General features: G+C 45.6%; 1 protein-coding gene across 2 annotated transcripts in view; it reads left to right on the top strand.

Annotated features, from left to right (window-relative positions):
* Positions 1-21,640, top strand: part of FAM120A (family with sequence similarity 120 member A) — a 405,119-nt gene that overhangs the window by 147,349 nt on the left and 236,130 nt on the right. For both annotated transcript variants that reach the window (XM_069206413.1, XM_069206412.1), the window contains exons 7-8: positions 3,420-3,694; positions 7,107-7,197. In XM_069206413.1, the coding sequence (XP_069062514.1) occupies positions 3,420-3,694; positions 7,107-7,197 (366 nt within the window). The remainder of the gene's footprint in view (positions 1-3,419; positions 3,695-7,106; positions 7,198-21,640) is intronic.

Raw genomic sequence — 21,640 nt, 5'->3', positions numbered from 1 at the left:
GTCATACCAGATATATGTGGCTTTGTATGAGTTTAGGTTGGCATCAGGAGATAAGTTCAGTGTAGTGTATTGGAAAATTAGGAAAGCAGCTGAGGAGAGTTGCTGCTGGTTTAGGCCACATGCCTTTTGGTTGCAGGTGCCACCCCTGGGCTGGATGGAAACCTACTACGATTATATATGTCCAACATCAACACATCACAAAGTTTCTCCCACTGGGTGCCAGACCTTCCTTAGCTTCATTGATGGGCTGGGACAACACACTGAACAAGAAATGTGTCAAATGTGTAGCATGTTTCCTTCATAAATATGGTAGTATCATTTAGTCTTTCTCTTATAGGAACATATTGCTCCCAAGGCTTGATAAAAATCTATTTTGCTGGGTTTTCTAAGTGCCAGGTTATTAGAAAGGAGTCAGTCACTGTGTGTTTTTTCTTATGCTATAAAAAATACAAACCATTTGTGGCTCCTTGCATCTCCCAATGCTCTTCCTGGACAGAGAAACATTGTATTGTGAAGGAGATGTGTGAAACTTAATCAGGATATGAGGTTGGAAGGGGAGGGACTATGAACATTCCAGTCCATCCCTTCCATTCCTGTCCTCCTTGTTCATTTCTTATATTAGTGCAGTGTTGGGATGGTGCATGGGAGGAGCTGGACTGCACCATCCGACCTTTCTCCCACCTCCCTCCCTCCCTCCCTTCACAAACTCAAGTGGATTGAGCTGGTGGGCATAGCTAGGGATGATTTGAGGGCAGTAATAGCTACTGTTATCCTCGCCTGTATCCCACCCTACAAGGACCATTTAATGTGTGCTGTTACTAGAGGTGCCACACATAATAATGTGGGCCCACATCACAATATTGCCTCATTAAGAAGTACGCCAGTGCCACAGACGATTGGGGACCACAAACTCTTCCTTACCCATCCCCGGTTCCTCCGCCCATCCCAGGACCAATAGAAGTTTGTCCTCCACCACAGGAACAACATTTGATTAAGATGGCCCGCTGGTGTTCAAAGGGTTAAACCAGATAATGGCTTGATGGGAAATATTTTGTTTTGCTTTTGACTACCTTTTTTTTTTTTTTTTTTTTTTTTTTGCTTACTGGGTAAATGTTATTTAACTTTTTTTATTTTTATTTTTTCCATTTCACAGGGCTTATTTTTCTACAATATTGACACTATACCCTCAAGGTATAATCACACCCTTTGTCAGGGTTAACCTTCAAAGTCACTAAATTATCCTGAGCTCATCCCCTGGTAACAGCACAGGCTTAACTTAGGGCTATGTGTAAAGTATTTATGCAATACCAAAAGAGTAACCAAATCAAAATTAACAATACCAAAACAGTAATCAAATCAAAATGCAAACCAATAAAAATACCTAACAGAATCATGACAACAAAATGACAGAAAATACAGTAAGGGCAAAGTTTTAGGTAGAAATAGCACCAAAAAGCACAAATTCCTAATCATAGTGAATGGTTGCAGTAGACCAGAATCTAGTCACAGTTTGAGGCTGACTGCGATGAAGCGTGGGTCTTGTACACACACTTGAAGACTTACAGGTGTCGGGCAGAGGCCAACAGCAAAGTCCAGTCTGGATCCATTTGCCACTGGTTATCTGGGTACTTCCAGGAAAAACCTCTTGTAGCTTGTATCCCTGAAGCTTGAGCAGGGGGGCAGTCAGCCTTATAACCAACTGAATCAACTTCTTTGTCCTGAATATGAGAGAGAGCAGGTCCAGTCCCTTAGGGGCGCCTCCGATCAGACGGCAGGTCTAGTCCTCTTCTGTTCTTCCTTAGTTCCAGCATTGTTATGTAGTGGGTGCCACATTTATGCCTGGAGCTGGGTAGTGGATGGGAGTGACTTCTGGACATACCCTAACCAATGGGGTAATGTTTCCAGGGCCAATCGCATCTACTTTGGACATTTTCAAGATGGCTTTGGCCACACTAAACGTTGGCTGTGAGGCCTGGGGGTGTGTTTGGAAAGTATACTGTGGTAATGCTAGTGTTCTCCCACATCTAACACTAAAGTCCAGTTTGTGGCAGCCAGTGCACCCACAACAGACTTGGAGACAGAAGTCTGGTAGGACAAGTAGGATTCTGCAGCAACCAGGCAGTGGATCCACAAAAATGGTCTTGGCATCCTATTTTTTCCCTTACAAGTGGTACATGTAGCTCATCAGACCTGTCAAGCAGGATCTGACACTCTCCCTTCAAAAGGAGGCCCACAGCCACACCCTGCATATTCTGCCAAGCTCAGGGGAGTTAAATCTACAAATTCTGATTAGCTTATTGTTTGCTTCTGTGTGGCATTTCACACCTATTTAAGGCTAATTGCTGACTGAGAGGTCACAGAGGATTAATATAATTTGTTTCCTTACAGTTTAGGCAGATAAAAAGTATAACTTTAAAAGTGACTTTTGTTTAGTATTTTCTAGAAAACCAACTTCACCCGTGAATGGTAGTATCAATAACTATTAAAAAATTTTGTTTTATAATTTTTCTAGTGAGCCACATTCCCAAGATTCGTTAGTATTACTTCACTTTGTCTCTTTGTGGTCCAACGAGCTTTCCTACAGTGAAATCAGCTTTTGGGTGCTAGTTACTGTAAGGCCATGCTAACATTACATTTTACATGTCCTATTAAATAGCATGCACCCCACCTTTTAGCGTACAAGGCCTACATGGGGTGACTTTTTAGTATTTTTAAAAGGGATGGTTTTACCTGTAAAAGGTGTTTAATATTGTCAAGTCATATTGCAGTTTTTACACTTCTAAAGTCAGGCCACAATCGAAGACCTAAAGCCATGTTTGCCTTGCCACTGTAGTGGATGGCAGAAGTAGGTGCTGCAGCCCAGTAGCAGCATATAATTTCCAGGCACTGGGTACACTTTGTGCCAAACACTGTTTTTTTTAACAAAAAGTAAATATAACAATTAGGGGTATTCCAGTTCAACACATTTATATGGGATGCACAGACACTTTACTACTGGTTAGTAGGGATAAAGTGCACAGGTTTCTAGAGCCAGAAAAAATATAGGGTTCAGTAAAAGGCGAACAATCCTTTTTTTAAAACACCATAGTGAATTGATGTGCAGGATATCAAACAGTATTTACTTTTTTTTTTTTAGTCTGGTGGTAAAGAGGCTCCTACTAAGAAATCTATTTTAGTTATTAGTGAGAGTAGGCCAAGTTTCTTTTTCTGTTGTCTTTTGCCCTATATGAGGTTTTCTCAATGTGTTTTTGATTATGGATAATATATCTTGTGATATGCCCTTTATTATTAGTAGGCAAAACAAACAAAACCAAATGGGTTACACATCACTGGAAAGTGAAGATTTGCAAATGGCTTTAAAATGCCTGATTCCTGTAGTTTTAGGATTAAAATAGGTCTCTTATCTGCTTGTATTTCAGACCCATCATGGTGGTGCAATGGGTCACGGTCTGTACCCATACGGTCCTTCTGAGCCTGCCATTATCTTGGATGCAACGGGTGGAAAGAATCTGGCTGACCAGAACAACTACAGTAACATTCCCAACGAAGGAAAGCATACACCACTGTATGAGCGGGCATCTCCAATTAACCCAGCTCGAAGTGGAAGCCCTAATCATGTTGACTCAACATATTTTCCCAATTCTTCCACATCCTCTTCCTCAGACATTGACGATGGCAACGGAGGAGCCCCAAAGTAAGTGTGGTAACTGTCACACTAAATCAGCCTAAACTTGTCACTCGATCCAAACAGCCCCTAAGGCTGTACAAATGGGATTTGAAGGCAAGAGCTTGTGATGCCTCATGGGCCCTATTCTATGAATCATTCCACACTGAACAATTAGTCGTTTCTGTAGTTTCACATCCGGCAACTTCATATAAAGCAGTTCATTTAGGTTGTAGGATTGTCATTGTTGTTTGGTCTGTGCTATTTGTTAATATTTCTCATCTAGGAAATGGGGTACTTGTAATAAATCTTAGTCTGTTGTGAAAAATATTTGCCTGCAAAAAAGTCCGTATTTTCATTTCTAGGGCCCCAATTCAGTTTGGGTTAAGCACTAGTGTAAGGAAATGCCTCCTTGGCATGGTTACCCCCTGACTTTTTGCCTTTGCTGATGCTATGTTTTGAATTGAAAGTGTGCTGAGGCCTGCTAACCAGGCCCCAGCACCAGTGTTCTTTCCCTAACCTGTACTTTTGATTCCACAATTGGCACACCCTGGCATCCAGATAAGTCCCTTGTAACTGGTACCTCTGGTACCAAGGGCCCTGATGCCAGGGAAGGTCTCTAAGGGCTGCAGCATGTATTATGCCACCCTAGAGACCCCTCACTCAGCACAGACACACTGCTTACCAGCTTGTGTGTGCTAGTGAGAACAAAATGAGTAAGTCGACATGGCACTCCCCTCAGGGTGCCATGCCAGCCTCTCACTGCCTATGCAGTATAGGTAAGACACCCCTCTAGCAGGCCTTACAGCCCTAAGGCAGGGTGCACTATACCATAGGTGAGGGTACCAGTGCATGAGCACTGTGCCCCTACAGTGTCTAAGCAAAACCTTAGACATTGTAAGTGCAGGGTAGCCATAAGAGTATATGGTCTGGGAGTCTGTTTTACACGAACTCCACAGCACCATAATGGCTACACTGAAAACTGGGAAGTTTGGTATCAAACTTCTCAGCACAATAAATGCACACTGATGCCAGTGTACATTTTATTGTAAAATACACCACAGAGGGCACTTTAGAGGTGCCCCCTGAAACTTAACCGACTATCTGTGTAGGCTGACTGGTTCCAGCAGCCTGCCACACTAGAGACATGTTGCTGGCCCCATGGGGAGAGTGCCTTTGTCACTCTGAGGCCAGTAACAAAGCCTGCACTGGGTGGAGATGCTAACACCTCCCCCAGGCAGGAGCTGTAACACCTGGCGGTGAGCCTCAAAGGCTCACCCCTTTTGTCACAGCACCGCAGGACACTCCAGGTAGTGGAGTTGCCCGCCCCCTCCGGCCCCGGCCCCCACTTTTGGCGGCAAGGCCGGAGAAAATAATGAGAATAACAAGGAGGAGTCACTGGCCAGTCAGGACAGCCCCTAAGGTGTCCTGAGCTGAGGTGACTCTAACTTTTAGAAATCCTCCATCTTGCAGATGGAGGATTCCCCCAATAGGATTAGGGATGTGACCCCCTCCCCTTGGGAGGAGGCACAAAGAGGGTGTACCCACCCTCAGGGCTAGTAGCCATTGGCTACTAACCCCCCAGACCTAAACACGCCCTTAAATTTAGTATTTAAGGGCTTCCCTGAACCTAAGATTTTAGATTCCTGCAACTACAAGAAGAAGGACTGCCGAGCTGACAAACCCCTGCAGAGGAAGAACAGGAGACACCAACTGCCTTGGCCCCAGACTTACCGGCCTGTCTCCTGCCTTCCAAAGAAACCTGCTCCAGCGACGCTTTCCAAGGGACCAGCGACCTCTGAATCCTCTGAGGACTGCCCTGCTTCGAAAAAGACAAGAAACTCCCGAGGACAGCGGCACTGCTCCAAAAGAACTGCAACTTTGTTACAAGGAGCAGATTTAAAGACCCCTGCAACTCCCCGCAAGAAGCGTGAGACTTGCAACACTGCACCCGGCGACCCCGACTCGACTGGTGGAGAACAACCAACTCAGGGAGGACCCTCCGGCAACTCTACGACTGTGAGTAACCAAAGTTGTCCCCCCTGAGCCCCCACAGCGACGCCTGCAGAGGGAATCTCCAGGCTCCCCCTGACCGCGACTGTCTGAACTCCATTTCCCGACGGCTGGAAAAGACCCTGCACCCGCAGCTCCCAGCCCCTAAAGAAACGGAACTTCTGTGCAGGAGTGACCCCCAGGAGACCCTCTCCCTTGCCCAGGTGGTGGCTACCCCGAGGAGCCCCCCCCTTGCCTGCCTGCGACGCTGAAGAGATCCCTTGATCTCTCATTGACTTCCATTGAAAACCCGACGCGTGTTTGCACACTGCACCCGGCCGCCCCCGCGCTGCTGAGGGTGTACTTTCTGTGCTGACTTGTGTCCCCCCCGGTGCCCTTCAAAACCCCCCTGGTCTGCCCTCCGAAGACGCGGGTACTTACCTGCTGGCAGACTGGAACCAGGGCACCCCCTTCTCTCCATTGAAGCCTGTGTGTTTTGGGCACCTCTTTGACCTTTGCACCTGACCGGCCCTGAGCTGCTGGTGTGATAACTTTGGGGTTGCTCTGAACCCCCAACGGTGGGCTACCTTGGACCAAAAACTGAAACCTGTAAGTGCCTTACTTACCTGTTGAAACTAACAATAACTTACCTCCCCCAGGAACTGTGAAAATTGCACCAAGTGTCCACTTTTAAAACAGCTTATTGTGTTTTATGTAAAAAGTATACATGCTAAAGTAATGATTCAAAGTTCCTAGAGTACTTACCTGCAATACCTTTCAAAAGAGCTATTACATGTAAAATTTGAACCTGTGGTTCTTAAAATAAACTAAGAAAATATATTTTTCTATAACAAAACCTATTGGCTGGATTTGTCTCTGAGTGTGTGTACCTCATTTATTGTCTATGTGTATGTACAACAAATGCTTAACACTACTCCTTGGATAAGCCTACTGCTCGACCACACTACCACAAAATAGAGCATTAGTATTATCTCTTTTTACCACTATTTTACCTCTAAGGGGAACCCTTGGACTCTGTGCATACTATTCCTTACTTTGAAATAGCACATACAGAGCCAACTTCCTACAACTAGTTGTCTTTTTTTTGGTTATTTTTTTTACTTTGATCTGCTGAATGTAAACGTATGATTTGAACGTACTCAGTTTTCTCACTGTGCCCAATAAATTACCATAGAAAATGTATAACTGTTATACAGATTTCCTGTGAGAAGCGATTTGATTGCTACATACTTGTATCAAGTTTACACCTGCAGTAAATCTGGCACAACTTGACATTATTTTTGTTGGTTGTGTATTGTTTCATTTTAATTTACATTTATTTCTGTTTTTGTTGATTCTGGTTCCAGAACAATGTGTTTGGAACCAGGACATGTAAAGTGCACCTGTACAATGTGCCTTGAGTTGATTCATTTTCCCATATCTCTTTTAGCCACATTGGTGGAAACAAACCTGGCTGGGGAAAAAAGGGAAAACTATCAAAAAACCAAGCAGGAGGAAAAAAAACAGGAGACCAAACTAAGGTAAGCATTTTTAAAGCCTACATGTGAATGCTATGCTGTATATCATATTTTGTTTTTGTATAGAGTTTTTAAAGTCATGCATGTCAATATGTTGGAAATGTGCACTTTCCCCTCTGTTGCATGTCATGGTCTGTACATCAAGGTACTTCATTATCCTATTCCTCCTCCTCCTGTTCAAAGGGCCACACTCCAAGAAGACAGACCAACTGACACCCATTCGAGCATGGTACAACCTGGAAAAGAACAACCTCTGCAATACAACGTTTTTGCCTAGTAACTTCCTGTCCTTTTGTGGACAAGAACCTGGTTATGTTTGGTTTGACGATTTGACGTTAAGACAAACACTCTGGTTTGGGGAAGAGCCAAGAAATCACAAGAAATCACAAGAAATCACTAAGTCTAGTCTTTCATACTGCCCAACTATCTTTTACCTAAATAATCAGACCAGGGCTGCAACCCAACTCTATTCTTGCCATCGCACGTTAGCCATCTGACAAAATGTCGTGGCACTGTAATACAGACTTTACCAAGAGTATTATAGCAATAAAAATGCACCAGTAGCCCTGATTGACCAGATAATCCCCGCTCCCTCAAATCCAGTCGGTCTCCAAGTAAGAACAAAAGACCACATACTTGACTTAAACGAGGATATGGAAGTATGCTGCTTATTCGTAATCAAAGCATGCTTAGCAGGTGATGCAGCCCTATCTGTGCACAAAGCAGTTATTATTATTAATGGGTTATTTAGTAGAGCGCACGGCCCCCCAGGACAGGCTTCCCAGTGCTGAGTGGGAACTGAAACTAGAAGTGTCAAGGCAGATCTTCCAGGTATGGGGAACTCCACAGGTAGACCTTTTCGCAACATGCAAGAAGGTGAAATGGCAGCACTTAGCATACAAGTTCTACCACTCTGAGTTATTGGGGACAGCCCTGTCGATAAATTGGTCAGGGAGATTTGTTTATGCTTTTCCACCAATTCCAAAGTGATCCAGAACTGCAGATAGAAAAAAGTCAACCTGATCCTGATAGCCCCACAATGGACTCAACAAACATAGTTTTGCGGTGTGAATCTTTTCTGGATTCACATGCTGTGCATTATTCCACCATCTGGTGGTTCGGTCTGAAATTCTTTCCCTGTACTAGTCCTTTTCCAGTTTTTTTTTTTTTTTTTTTTTTTTTTTTTTTGGGTGGCAACAGTTCCCCCTCTTGTTGTCCTATCCAGCCTCCTCTGTCATCATATGCCCTCCCCAGAATCTCCCACTCATGGTCATCATCTTCGAATTCTTTTTTTGTTTTTTTCCACTGTTGAGTCTGGAAGCCTAGCCAGGGGGTTGAAGATTTTTTTTAGATACTCGGACAGGGGGCTTCATGTTTTGCGTGATGGAGAAGACCCCATTTCAATTCTTCTCAAACTGCCATCCTAAATATGCACCGAAGGACCAGCAACAGGTGTGTAAATTCTGTATACCACTCGACCATTAAAGTGAAGACTACAAGGCGTGTGCAGAGTTTAAGGCGAAGATGCTAAAGACGAGGCAGAATTAGAGACGGGCATACAGTGCCTTTTACGTCCAGAAACAAATGCAAACTTCAGTCTGTCGAATGTCACCAAAGGGGCAGAGGGGAAGGCTCAGATGTGGAGCTGCGTATTGTCAACGTTGAGAGGGAACATCGAAAGTCGAGAGAGAAAACACCCTGGTTAATCACGAAAAAACAATCCTGGGGAGAGTCTAAGACCATAAAGTGTAAAACACCAACAGCAATCTTTGCGCAGAGGAAATCGCCGACCAAAGGCAAGCAGACTAAAAAAAAAAACCCTTGGGTCCCAGTTCAAGGATACCGCAGGCAGTCGAAGACTTGAAAAGACAAAGACCTTGGGAGACGATCGGAGTCAAGACGTTTCAACATAGAAAGAAATAAAAAGGTGGGGAGACGCCAAAAAAAGGCGTCAAGCGAAACACCCTCGAACAATCCATCAATGCAGAAGAGAAAATATCCGAGGTCTAAGACTGGTCCGTCGAGATCGAAAAGAAAAACGAAGTCATGATACAGAAATTGCAAAATAATGTTATGCCTCACTCAGGGAGTTCAGAATCATGCAAAAGCCTTTGACCAAAGAGGAGCAGCTTATGCCAGACCCAAGAGGAAGAACAAGAAGAGCAATGCTTCTTTGAGGAGGAAGAAGTAGAGAGCATGGAGACCTCCATGATCCAGGAGTATGCGGTCTAAGTATGCTGGAAGTGGCAGGACATGGTGGTAGACTTTCCTGAGGAGGTAGTCAACACCTATACCTCAAGATCTTTTCCTCCTGATGATATCGCTGTGTATGGCCAGCTTATAAAAAGGGCAGCGGACAAATATGATAAGTTATAGGAAGAAAAATCTCAATCATGCTTCCTCTTGGACACACTCCTACCTTCTCAGACCTAGGACCAGTTATTGACTGTTAACAAGCATCCCTGGTCAAGAGAGAGACGGTTTCAAGGAACCTGCACCATGCAGTACAGTCCCATCAAAAGCAGAAATACAAACACTTCTCCAAGGACCCATTAAGGGAAAGCTACCAGCCGATTCCTCTGTTGCAGCTAAGGCAAAGAACAGGGCAAACATCCTCGGGACCACCCCGGGATAAGAAGAGCAAGAAGATGGATCTGGTGGGTAGAAAATTAGAGAGAGGGGCAGCAGCTACTCAATGGAGAAGAGCCACTTTGAAAGCTTTTGAAGAGATGGGGGAGCTAATGAAACACCTACCTGAACATTACCATAAGAGAGCCGGGTCTTTGGCAGAGGAGGGAAGAAATATTGCAAATACATAACCTAAATAAGTGCTAGACACAGTTGACACAGCAAGTTGCCAGATGATGGCATGAAATTACTCTTAACGCCATGCTTGGTTAAAGGTTTTAGGATACAAGCCACAGTCAAAGCTAATATCATTAATTCCCCCCTTCAATGGGGGGCAGTTGTTTGGCAGTGCAGTTGATGAGACCCTTCAACAGCTGAAGGACAATGAAAGTGCACAATTCATGGGAGTATTACAATTCTGAGGGAACGTACGGAAAGGAACACCGATGAGCAGAAAACCAGCATGAAGAGGACTTTTACCTATCTCAGCATCCCTTCAAGGGGTTCAAAGCACAAGTCAAACCCAGTCACTTGCACAGCAGTGGCAATTTCAAATGTGTGGACGCCAACCCTTTAGAGGACAGAAATGGGGGAAAAGCACAGTTTCACAGAGGAGGAACAACTTCCTCCAGAAAGTGACTTGAAAAACCTCCAACACCTCACACACAACATCAGTTGGAGGGAGAATAAAATACTTCCTTCGTGAGTGGTGAAAGATAATGTCATCCAATTGGATTTTAAACAGCATGAAATTTGGATATTTCATTGGATTTGTAAAAACACCACTAGTAAGGGGACAAAGAAAAAAAGTGGAGGAAACATCTCGCCTGCTCAAAGAAGTAGATCCCTCAGGGAAATTACTTGACATAATCCTTAATTCCAAAACCAAACGGAACCCCACGGCCAGTATTAGACCTGTGGTTCATAAACAAAATCATGATGCAAAAATTCAAAATGACATCTCACAAGCGATCCACCCACCTCCCCTAGAAGATGGGGAAAAAAGAATCTGAAGATGGTAAACACAAGTGGGAGCTTCCAGGGAGGGCATACGATTTCAGAGGAGGATGGATAGGACACCAAATGATGGAATTGTCACACCCCCCCCCCCCCATGAAAAAAAGAGGACTGCTACTACTACAGAGGAGAATTCCGGATCTAACTTCCACTAGATGATGCAGTAATGTACAGCATATGGATCTGGAAAATTCTTCAACCTGCAAAATTACTCCTACAGGTAAGAAGCCATTTTGTTCTCTGATCTCATGAAAATAACTCCGGGACAGTACATCCAAACACACAAAGACCCGTTAACAATCTAGGAATGACAGGTGTGATGCCCGATACCAAGCATGCACCACATGGTAGCATGGCTCCTGAAGCCTTAGAATTTGGGCACCTCAAGTTGCCAAGAAGGATGATGGAGATTGTCAAGGCTACCAACAGCAAGGAAATGTTAGAGCAATAAATTGAAAAGATTCCAGCTCGGGTGTAACAGGCCTGGGAAAAACAGACTGGGTACAAGAAGCCACAGTCATTAGATACCTAACACATCTAATAGACCAACATCTCTCCTATGCCTCTATCAAAATTCTACTTAACAGTGATTGTAGCATACAGAAGAAACAGTTTTGGTTTATGTTTACTCACCACACCAGTGGTGAAGTGCTTCCTAGAAAGAGTAAAGAAAGTTACTCCTCCAAGAAGCGTGCCAATGCCTACATGGAACTTGAATGTGTTGCTCACCCAAATGATGTCACCCTTTGAACCAATGCAAAATGCACAACTGAGGTTTTGAACCCTCAAAACTGGCTTTCTCATCGGTATCACCTCACTAAGGAGAGTAAGTGAGTTTCAAGCGCTCACCACCAAGAGCCATAAATTCGGATACATAAAGACAAGGTGATTATGAGAACTAACCCAAGATTCATATCAAAGATGGTATCAAACTTCCATGTTAACCAAGCAATCCACCTGACAGCCTTTTTTCAACAGCGTAAAACGCAAGTGGAGAGAGCATTGCACACGTTTAAGAGGTACGAAGTGCAATTATGTATTATTTAGAGAGAACAAAGGACATCAGGAAAGGAGAACAGTTCTAATAAAGGACTCTGTCACCAAAGGAACAATTGCAAGGTGGATAGTACAAACAATACATTATTGTTACAAGACAGGCGTAGTAACCCTGACAGAAAAGCCAAAGGCTCATTCAACAAGGTAAAAAGGAGCAACACTTTCTTAAGCAGCATACTGTTGGAGGACATTTGCACAGCTGATACATGGCAATTGATACATACTTCAAAAAATACTACTGCATGTACATTCAGATCAAGAGGGAAGCAGATGTGGGGGAAAGGGTTCCTGAATTGACTGTTTGCAAATATACACTCTAAAGAATTAAACTCACTCATGTGATGGAAAACCGCTCTGTAAACAATGCACATGTGAATCCGGCAAATATTCATGCTGCGAAATGAAATGGTTACCTACCGATAGGAGTAGTTTGCAGCTTAAAAAAGTTTCTGGATTCTCTTTGACTCACTCGCCTACATCAGTAAAGGTGCATTTGTAAACTCAATTAATGAGAATACTGTAAACCAGAGGCCGAAAAAAAGAATCTGAAGATAGCGATTGTGTTGAGGCATTTCCGGGCATATATCTGATGTCACACATGGGGAAAAAATGTATAAAGAACCTTCAAGGAGACTTTCTGGACCAAACCTTTAGTTGGCTGAATAATGCACATCGTGTGAATCCAAAAAATTTGTCAAGCTGCAAAAACTACTCCTGTTTTGTAACCATTTCTTTACTTAGTTGCGCTCGACATGTTCAAAGTCAGGAGTTAAAGCTAACCGCATCGGAGCAGGGGTCTGATACAGGGTACCAGGTTTGTCCCAGTGGAAAGTTTACTTTCTGCCTTAAAAATCTTTCAGACTTAAAATTGGTGGTTGATGAGTCATTGGCAGAGCAAGCTTGGAAACTGGATCAATGATGGCGGGTTGCTGAAGAGCAGATCCCAGCAAGATTGTCGACGAAGACTGGGAATCTCTGAGCGGCTGAAGTCTGTGCCCAGGGAATCCTTGATGGGTTTCTCTTTGGGGCCTGTCCCTATAAAGCCCTCTACGTTTGGACTTGGAAACTTTTCTGGAAGTTACATCTCCTTCGAAAGGGCAAACAAGCAAGTTGAGTCCGACCAATGATTCGAATGCTTCAGCTTGATCACAGTCCGCGAGTTCTTTGGACGACAAAATGTTTCTAGATCAATCTTTTGCAGTTTGGACAGGAGGAATATACAGTCAAGGGTCCAGCACTTAGGACACACCACTTGTGGGTTAAAACTCACTCCAAGCGGCCAGCAGCAGGGTTCAGGGCAGTTGGAAGTGGTCAGCTGGCAGTTGCAAGAAAAGGCTTCTGAAACCTTATTTGTTTTCTTGCAGCTCAAACAGGAGGTCAAACATCTGACCCTTTAAGTCACTTCTGGGTTCAGTGCAAGCAGGTACTTCCTTCAGTATTCAGAAAACAGGGCAGTCCTCCTGATTCCTACAGGTACATAGGGCTCTGAAAAGGGGTATTGGAGATGCTTCATCTATGTCCAGTGCCAGCCAAGGGAGGTAGTCCCGCATGTGAGCTACATCTGCCACTGACCTGTAAAGACACTTTGAAGCTCAGAAAAGGGCTGGACACCAGGCCATCCTGCTCAAGGAAGAAAATCACTTAACTTCTAGCCCTAGCCATATATGTGGGTGAAATTCATAGTTTTTTTTGCTCTGGTCCCAGGATGTTTGTTCCCGGTCCAGGCAAGTCCTGGCCTGGCAGTTCGGGCTGGACTATTCCCATGGGGAGCAGGGTCAAGACTGATTTGCATATATGGCTGGGTCCAAACTGGGCTGGTGTGGTGGGCAAAACCCCCCCAATAAAACGATGGATTGCACCCAAATCTAAAACTGGACCAGCATTCTGTCCCTCTTTTGTGTGTTAAAAATCCTCATTAATAGTCCTAAGCATTGAATAGTCCCGGGGAATCGAAGCACTTAATTTTTCATGGTAATAATAAAATAAAAAACACCTGACTATAGGAAGCCTTCCATAACCCTTTGTTAAAAAAGGAAAGGGACTATGAGACATTAATTAATAAGCTGCCATTAAAAAGAGTAAACATAAAACTGTCACTTTGCCTTTTAGAACCTCACAGTACCCCTTCACCCATCATGCCTCACTGGTGACAGTTAGGTCAGTTCATTTTTCTGGCTCCTACTGTTAGAATCCTGGAGCACTGAGCTTTCCCTTTTTGACAAAAATTGTCAGAAAAACTTTCTAAATCTTTTTCAAAATAGTCTCACTTCGTAGTTGCGGCGTACTGACAACCTTTTTTCTGTCAAAGTATTATTTTTTTCTGCCTTCTTTTTTTGTGAAGTGTCCTTCCTGTGGAAAGAAGGAGGTTACGACTGACCTTCATTCAGTCTGCATTATCTGCGTGCTAGGGTTCCACCGTCTTGACACATCCTCACTTCCAGAAGCTGTCAAGGTGTACACCCTCCAGGTCAGGGAGAAGATCAGACATCATGGAGTTCCAGGAGAGAGAAACATCCACAAGAGGCCTTGGGGAACACCAATCGTCCTCCAAAGAGCCCTCCTCTCATCCAAAAGAACCCCACAGAGGAAGATCTTGTGAAAAACTCCCAAAAACGAGATCCTGGTCGGTGTCGAGAGGTATGACGTCGAGAAAGATACCGGTATGTTTGCTGTAGAATGCCGTCGAAGAGGGTTATAGTAAAGGCGTGAGTTATAGTTACCTTAGGGCACGAGTTTTAGTTACTTGAGAGAACTCCAACTATAACTGCTGAATTTCTGTGGTTTTGTAGGAGTAAATTCAGAACCTAACTAGAATGTCCCTGTACCCTTTGGTGTTTTTCTGTGAATAAACAAAAAATATACTGTAAGGAAATGCCTCCTTGGCATGGTTGCCCCCTGACTTTTTGCCTTTGCTGATGCTATGTTTACAATTGAAAGTGTGCTGAGGCCTGCTAACCAGGCCCCAGCACCAGTGTTCTTTCCCTAACCTGTACTTTTGTATCCACAATTGGCAGACCCTGGCATCCAGATAAGTCCCTTGTAACTGGTACTTCTAGTACCAAGGGCCCTGATGCCAAGGAAGGTCTCTAAGGGATGCAGCATGTCTTATGCCACCCTGGAGACCTCTCACTCAGCACAGACACACCGCTTGCCAGCTTGTGTGTGCTAGTGAGGACAAAACGAGTAAGTCGACATGGCACTCCCCTCAGGGTGCCATGCCAGCCTCTCACTGCCTATGCAGTATAGGTAAGACACCCCTCTAGCAGGCCTTACAGCCCTAAGGCAGGGTGCACTATACCATAGGTGAGGGTACCAGTGCATGAGCATGGTACCCCTACAGTGTCTAAACAAAACCTTAGACATTGTAAGTGCAGGGTAGCCATAAGAGTATATGGTCTGGGAGTCTGTCAAACACGAACTCCACAGCACCATAATGGCTACACTGAAAACTGGGAAGTTTGGTATCAAACTTCTCAGCACAATAAATGCACACTGATGCCAGTGTACATTTTATTGTAAAATACACCACAGAGGGCACCTTAGAGGTGCCCCCTGAAACTTAACCGACTATCTGTGTAGGCTGACTAGTTCTAGCAGCCTGCCACAAACCGAGACATGTTGCTGGCCCCATGGGGAGAGTGCCTTTGTCACTCTGAGGCCAGTAACAAAGCCTGCACTGGGTGGAGATGCTAACACCTCTCCCAGGCAGGAATTGTCACACCTGGCGGTGAGCCTCAAAGGCTCACCTCCTTTGTGCCAACCCAGCAGGACACTCCAGCTAGTGGAGTTGCCCGCCCCCTCCGGCCAGGCCCCACTTTTGGCGGCAAGGCCGGAGAAAATAATGAGAATAACAAGGAGGAGTCACTGGCCAGTCAGGACAGCCCCTAAGGTGTCCTGAGCTGAGGTGACTCTAACTTTTAGAAATCCTCCATCTTGCAGATGGAGGATTCCCCCAATAGGGTTAGGATTGTGACCCCCTCCCCTTGGGAGGAGGCACAAAGAGGGTGTACCCACCCTCAGGGCTAGTAGCCATTGGCTACTAACCCCCCAGACCTAAACACGCCCTTAAATTTAGTATTTAAGGGCTACCCTGAACCCTAGAAAATTAGATTCCTGCAACTACAAGAAGAAGGACTGCCTAGCTGAAACCCCTGCAGCGGAAGACCAGAAGACGATAACTGCCTTGGCTCCAGAAACTCACCGGCCTGTCTCCTGCCTTCCAAAGATCCTGCTCCAGCGACGCCTTCCAAAGGGACCAGCGACCTCGACATCCTCTGAGGACTGCCCCTGCTTCGAAAAGACAAGAAACTCCCGAGGACAGCGGACCTGCTCCAAGAAAAGCTGCAACTTTGTTTCCAGCAGCTTTAAAGAACCCTGCAAGCTCCCCGCAAGAAGCGTGAGACTTGCAACACTGCACCCGGCGACCCCGACTCGGCTGGTGGAGAACCAACACCTCAGGAGGGACCCCAGGACTACTCTGATACTGTGAGTACCAAAACCTGCCCCCCCCTGAGCCCCCACAGCGCCGCCTGCAGAGGGAATCCCGAGGCTTCCCCTGACCGCGACTCTTTGAACCTAAAGTCCCGACGCCTGGGAGAGACCCTGCACCCGCAGCCCCCAGGACCTGAAGGACCGGACTTTCACTGGAGAAGTGACCCCCAGGAGTCCCTCTCCCTTGCCCAAGTGGAGGTTTCCCCGAGGAATCCCCCCCTTGCCTGCCTGCAGCGCTGAAGAGATCCCGAGATCTCTCATAGACTAACATTGCGAACCCGACGCTTGTTCCTACACTGCACCCGGCCGCCCCCGCGCTGCTGAGGGTGAAATTTCTGTGTGGGCTTGTGTCCCCCTCGGTGCCCTACAAAACCCCCCTGGTCTGCCCTCCGAAGACGCGGGTACTTACCTGCAAGCAGACCGGAACCGGGGCACCCCCTTCTCTCCATTATAGCCTATGCGTTTTGGGCACCACTTTGAACTCTGCACCTGACCGGCCCTGAGCTGCTGGTGTGGTGACTTTGGGGTTGCTCTGAACCCCCAACGGTGGGCTACCTTGGACCAAGAACTAAGCCCTGTAAGTGTCTTACTTACCTGGTTAACCTAACAAATACTTACCTCCCCTAGGAACTGTGAAAATTGCACTAAGTGTCCACTTTTAAAACAGCTATTTGTCAATAACTTGAAAAGTATACATGCAATTTTGATGATTTGAAGTTCCTAAAGTACTTACCTGCAATACCTTTCGAATGAGAAATTACATGTAGAATTTGAACCTGTGGTTCTTAAAATAAACTAAGAAAAGATATTTTTCTATATAAAAACCTATTGGCTGGATTTGTCTCTGAGTGTGTGTACCTCATTTATTGTCTATGTGTATGTACAACAAATGCTTAACACTACTCCTTGGATAAGCCTACTGCTCGACCACACTACCACAAAATAGAGCATTAGTATTATCTATTTTTACCACTATTTTACCTCTAAGGGGAACCCTTGGACTCTGTGCATGCTATTCCTTACTTTGAAATAGCACATACAGAGCCAACTTCCTACATATACATATTTAGATGGAAAGATACAAGGGTAGTGTTTTTTGGGGGGAATTGGCACTCACAAATACCCAGTCCTCCAAGTCTCTCGTGAAAAAGGCGGTGCTCTTAAAGGGGGAAAAAACATGCATGCAACCCCAAAATTTGAACAATCAAAGACTCATAAACAAGAAATCTACATTTGAGGCAGACGCCTATAAGCAATTCCAAGACCATATTCACTCATATTGTGGATAATCCTTATACAAAGTAATGTTCATTCAACAGATGGCACTCAGGCTTCAAATCCAAATTCCAATTGGCGCGATTCGATTTGGCCTGTCACAAATTGAAACTCCAGTCTTGCAGTGCAATTCAGCCAGTTTTAATCGGTTTCAAATCCGCCTCCGATCATCCAACACATGTTTTGTCCTGGGAAATATCCCACTGACTTTGTCAGGGCTTGTAAAGAAATGGCTCCCTGTTGCAGTTACCCCCCACTTTTTGCCTGATACTGATGCTGACTTGACTGAGAAGTGTGCTGGGACCCTGCTAACCAGGCCCCAGCACCAGTGTTCTTTCACCTAAAATGTACTGTTGCCTCCACAATTGGCACAACCCTGGCACCCAGGTAAGTCCCTTGTAACTGGTACCAAGGGCCCTGATGCCAGGGAAGGTCTCTAAGGGCTGCAGCATGCCTTCTGCCACCCTGGGGACCCCTCACTCAGCACAGGCACACTGCTTGCCAGCTTGTGTGTGCTGGTGGGGAGAAAATGACTAAGTCGACATGGCACTCCCCTCAGGGTGCCTTGCCAACCTCACACTGCCTGTTGCATAGGTAAGTCACCCCTCTAGCAGGCCTTACAGCCCAAAGGCAGGGTGCACTATACCATAGGTGAGGGCATAGGTGCATTAGACATTGTAAGTGCAGGGTAGCTATAAGAATATATGGTCTGGGAGTCTGTCAAAAACGGACTCCACAGCTCCATAATGGCTATACTGAATACTGGGAAGTTTGGTATCAAACTTCTCAGAATAATAAACCCACACTGATGCCAGTGTTGGATTTATTAAAAAATGCACACAGAGGGCATCTTAGAGATGCCCTGTGTATTTTACCCAATTGTTCAGTGCAGGACTGACTGGTCTGTGCCAGCCTGCTGCTGAGAGACGAGTTTCTGACCCCATGCGGTGAGAGGCTTTGTGCTCTCTGAGGACAGAAACAAAGCCTGCTCTGGGTGGAGGTGCTTCACACCTCCCCCCTGCAGGAACTGTAACACCTAGCATTGAGCCTCCAAGGCTCAGGCTATTCCAGCTAGTGGGGATGCCCGCCCCCTGGACACAGCCCCCACTTTTTGCGGCACGTCCAGGAGAGATAATGAGAAAAACAAGGAGGAGTCACTGGCCAGTCAGGACAGCCCCTAAGGCAACCTGAGCTGAGGTGACTCTGACTTTTAGAAATCCTCCATCTTGCAGATGGAGGATTCCCCCAACAGGGATAGGAATGTGATCCCCTCCCCTTGGGAGGAGGAGGCACAAAGAGGGTGTAGCCACCCTCAGGGCTAGTAGCCATTGGCTACTGCCCTCCCAGACCTAAACACACCCCTAAATTCTGTATTTAGGGGCTCCCCAGAACCTAGGAACTCAGATTCCTGCAACCTAAGAAGAAGACGACTGCTGAGCTGAAAAACCCTGCAGAGGAGACGGAGACACCAACTGCTTTGGCCCCAGCTCTACCGGCCTGTCTCTCCCCCCCCCCCCCCCCCCTTCTGAAGAAACTGCTCCAGAGATGCTTTCCCCAGGACCAGCGACCTCTGAATCCTCCGAGGACTGCCCTGCCCAAGAAACTCCCGAGGACAGCGGCCCTGTTCACCAAAGACTGCAACTTTGTTTCCAAAGAAGCAACTTCAAGACAACTGCGTTTCCCGCCAGAAGCGTGAGACTTGCAACTCTGCACCCGACGCCCCCGGCTCGACTTTTGGAGAAACAACACTTCAGGGAGGACTCCCCGGCGACTACGAGACCGTGAGTAGCCAGAGTTGCGCGCCCCCTCCCCCCCCGAAACCCCCCCCCCCCCCGAACCCCCACAGCGACGCCTGCAGAGGGAATCCCGAGGCTCCCCCTGACCGCGACTGCCTGACTCCCAGATCCCAACGCCTGGAAAAGATTCTGCACCCGCAGCCCCCAGGACCTGAAAGATCAGAACTCCAGTGCAGGAGTGACCCCCCAGGAGGCCCTCTCCCTTGCCCAGGTGGTGGCTACCCAGAGGAGCCCCCCCCCTTGCCTGCCTGCATCGCTGAAGAGACCCCTTGGTCTCCCATTGATTCTAATTGAAAACCCGACGTGTGTTTGCACACTGCAACCGGCCGCCCCCGTGCTGCTGAGGGTGTACTTTCTGTGCTAACTTGTGTCCCCCCCGGTACCCTACAAAACCCCCCTGGTCTGCCCTCTGAAGACGCGGGTACTTACCTGCTGGCAGACTGGAACCGGGGCACCCCCTTCTCCATTGAAGCCTATGCGTTTTGGGCACCACTTTGAACTCTGCACCTGACCGGCCCTGAGCTGCTGGTGTGGTAACTTTGGGGTTGCTCTGAACCCCCAACTGTGGGCTACCTTGGACCCAAACTTGAACCCCGTAGGTGGTTTACTTACCTGCAAGAACTAACAATTACTTACCTCCCCTAGGAACTGTGAAAATTGCACTGTCTAGTTTTGAAATAGCTATATGTGTTTTATTTGAAAAGTATATATGCTATTGTGATTATTCAAAGTTCCTAAAGTACTTACCTGCAATACCTTTCATGCAAAGTATTACATGTAGAATTTGAACCTGTGGTTCTTAAAATAAACTAAGAAAATATATTTTTCTACTCAAAAACCTATTGGCCTGGAATTGTCTCTGATTGTGTGTTCCTCATTTATTGCCTGTGTGTATGTACAACAAATGCTTAACACTACTCCTTTGATAAGCCTACTGCTCGACCACACTACCACAAAATAGAGCATTAGTATTATCTCTTTTTGCCACTATCTTACCTCTAAGGGGAACCCTTGGACTCTGTGCATACTATTCCTTACTTTGAAATAGTGCATACAGAGCCAACTTCCTACAGGGCTGGTAATCAATGAAAACCCAGTAGACTACATGTGTCCAATCCCTTCAAATTCTGAGTCCTTCAGCTCTTCAAAAGTCTAAAGTCACTTTGTGTTGACACTGCCAGAGGGAAGTAAATCTCCATGTGCTGGGAGCATGCTGCCATACAGTATATATATATGCTGTACGTATTTTCTTCTCCAATATAAAGAAAAGTCAAGTCAAGACGTGAACAAGGCTACGTCTGAAACGCGTTGGGAGGAAGTCCTTTTCTGTTATGTTAATACATTGTGCAACTGTTCGCCTGTGTCTTGACTTTTTTCTTTATATTGGAGAAGAAAATACGTACATCATGTTTATGGGATTCCCGTTCCCATGTCAAGACCGCTACGATGGCATGTGTATTTACGGTTCCTAATTTCTAGCTAGTACACAGAGACTGCCTAAAAACACATGACGTGCACGTGGTCAAAGATGTTTTCTAATATGGCTGGTAGTTTTCACCAATAGATATGATTTCATTTTCGCCTCTGAAGTTTTTTTTTTTCTTTAAATCTTTTTTTTTTTTTTTAATTGATCATTTTGTATTGTTCTGTTTGGCATGTACCGCTTTCTTTTAAATACCTGTAGGATATATATTTATATATATATATATATATATATATCAAACACTTTCTCCCGTAGTTGAGGGAAAAAATGTATATAATATAAAGGAATATATATACAGTGCTTAATTTGTGCTTGTTGTTTCCGGTGCTGCGCACCAGCACTTATTTTAGAGGGCCGGCGCTTATTCTACTGCCTCAACCATTTGCTGCGAGCAAAAGACACATTTGGGAAACACAGAGGAAGAGAAAAATGAAAAAGCGTCCGAATCGGAGAGAGCAGAAAGCTGCAAGAGTGAGCTGAAAAGCAGGGAGTGGCTTTAAATGGGTTAAAGAGGCCCGAAAGGGCTTCAGCATTACGCTGCCTCAGTATTCCGTGCTCGCACATTTAACTGCAGCAGCCGCTTGTTTCAGAGGATAGCTCTGAGCACCGGCACGTTTTTATTTACAAATTAAGCACTGAATATTTTCCATTATTGCATGCACGAGTTTCCATGCTTGTATTTGGCCAAAGCAAACTTGGA

Source organism: Pleurodeles waltl, chromosome 9, assembly GCF_031143425.1.
Source record: "Pleurodeles waltl isolate 20211129_DDA chromosome 9, aPleWal1.hap1.20221129, whole genome shotgun sequence".
Taxonomy (NCBI): domain Eukaryota; kingdom Metazoa; phylum Chordata; class Amphibia; order Caudata; family Salamandridae; genus Pleurodeles; species Pleurodeles waltl.
The sequence above is the reverse complement of the archived record's forward strand: the minus strand, read 5'-3'. Positions and strand labels throughout refer to the sequence as shown.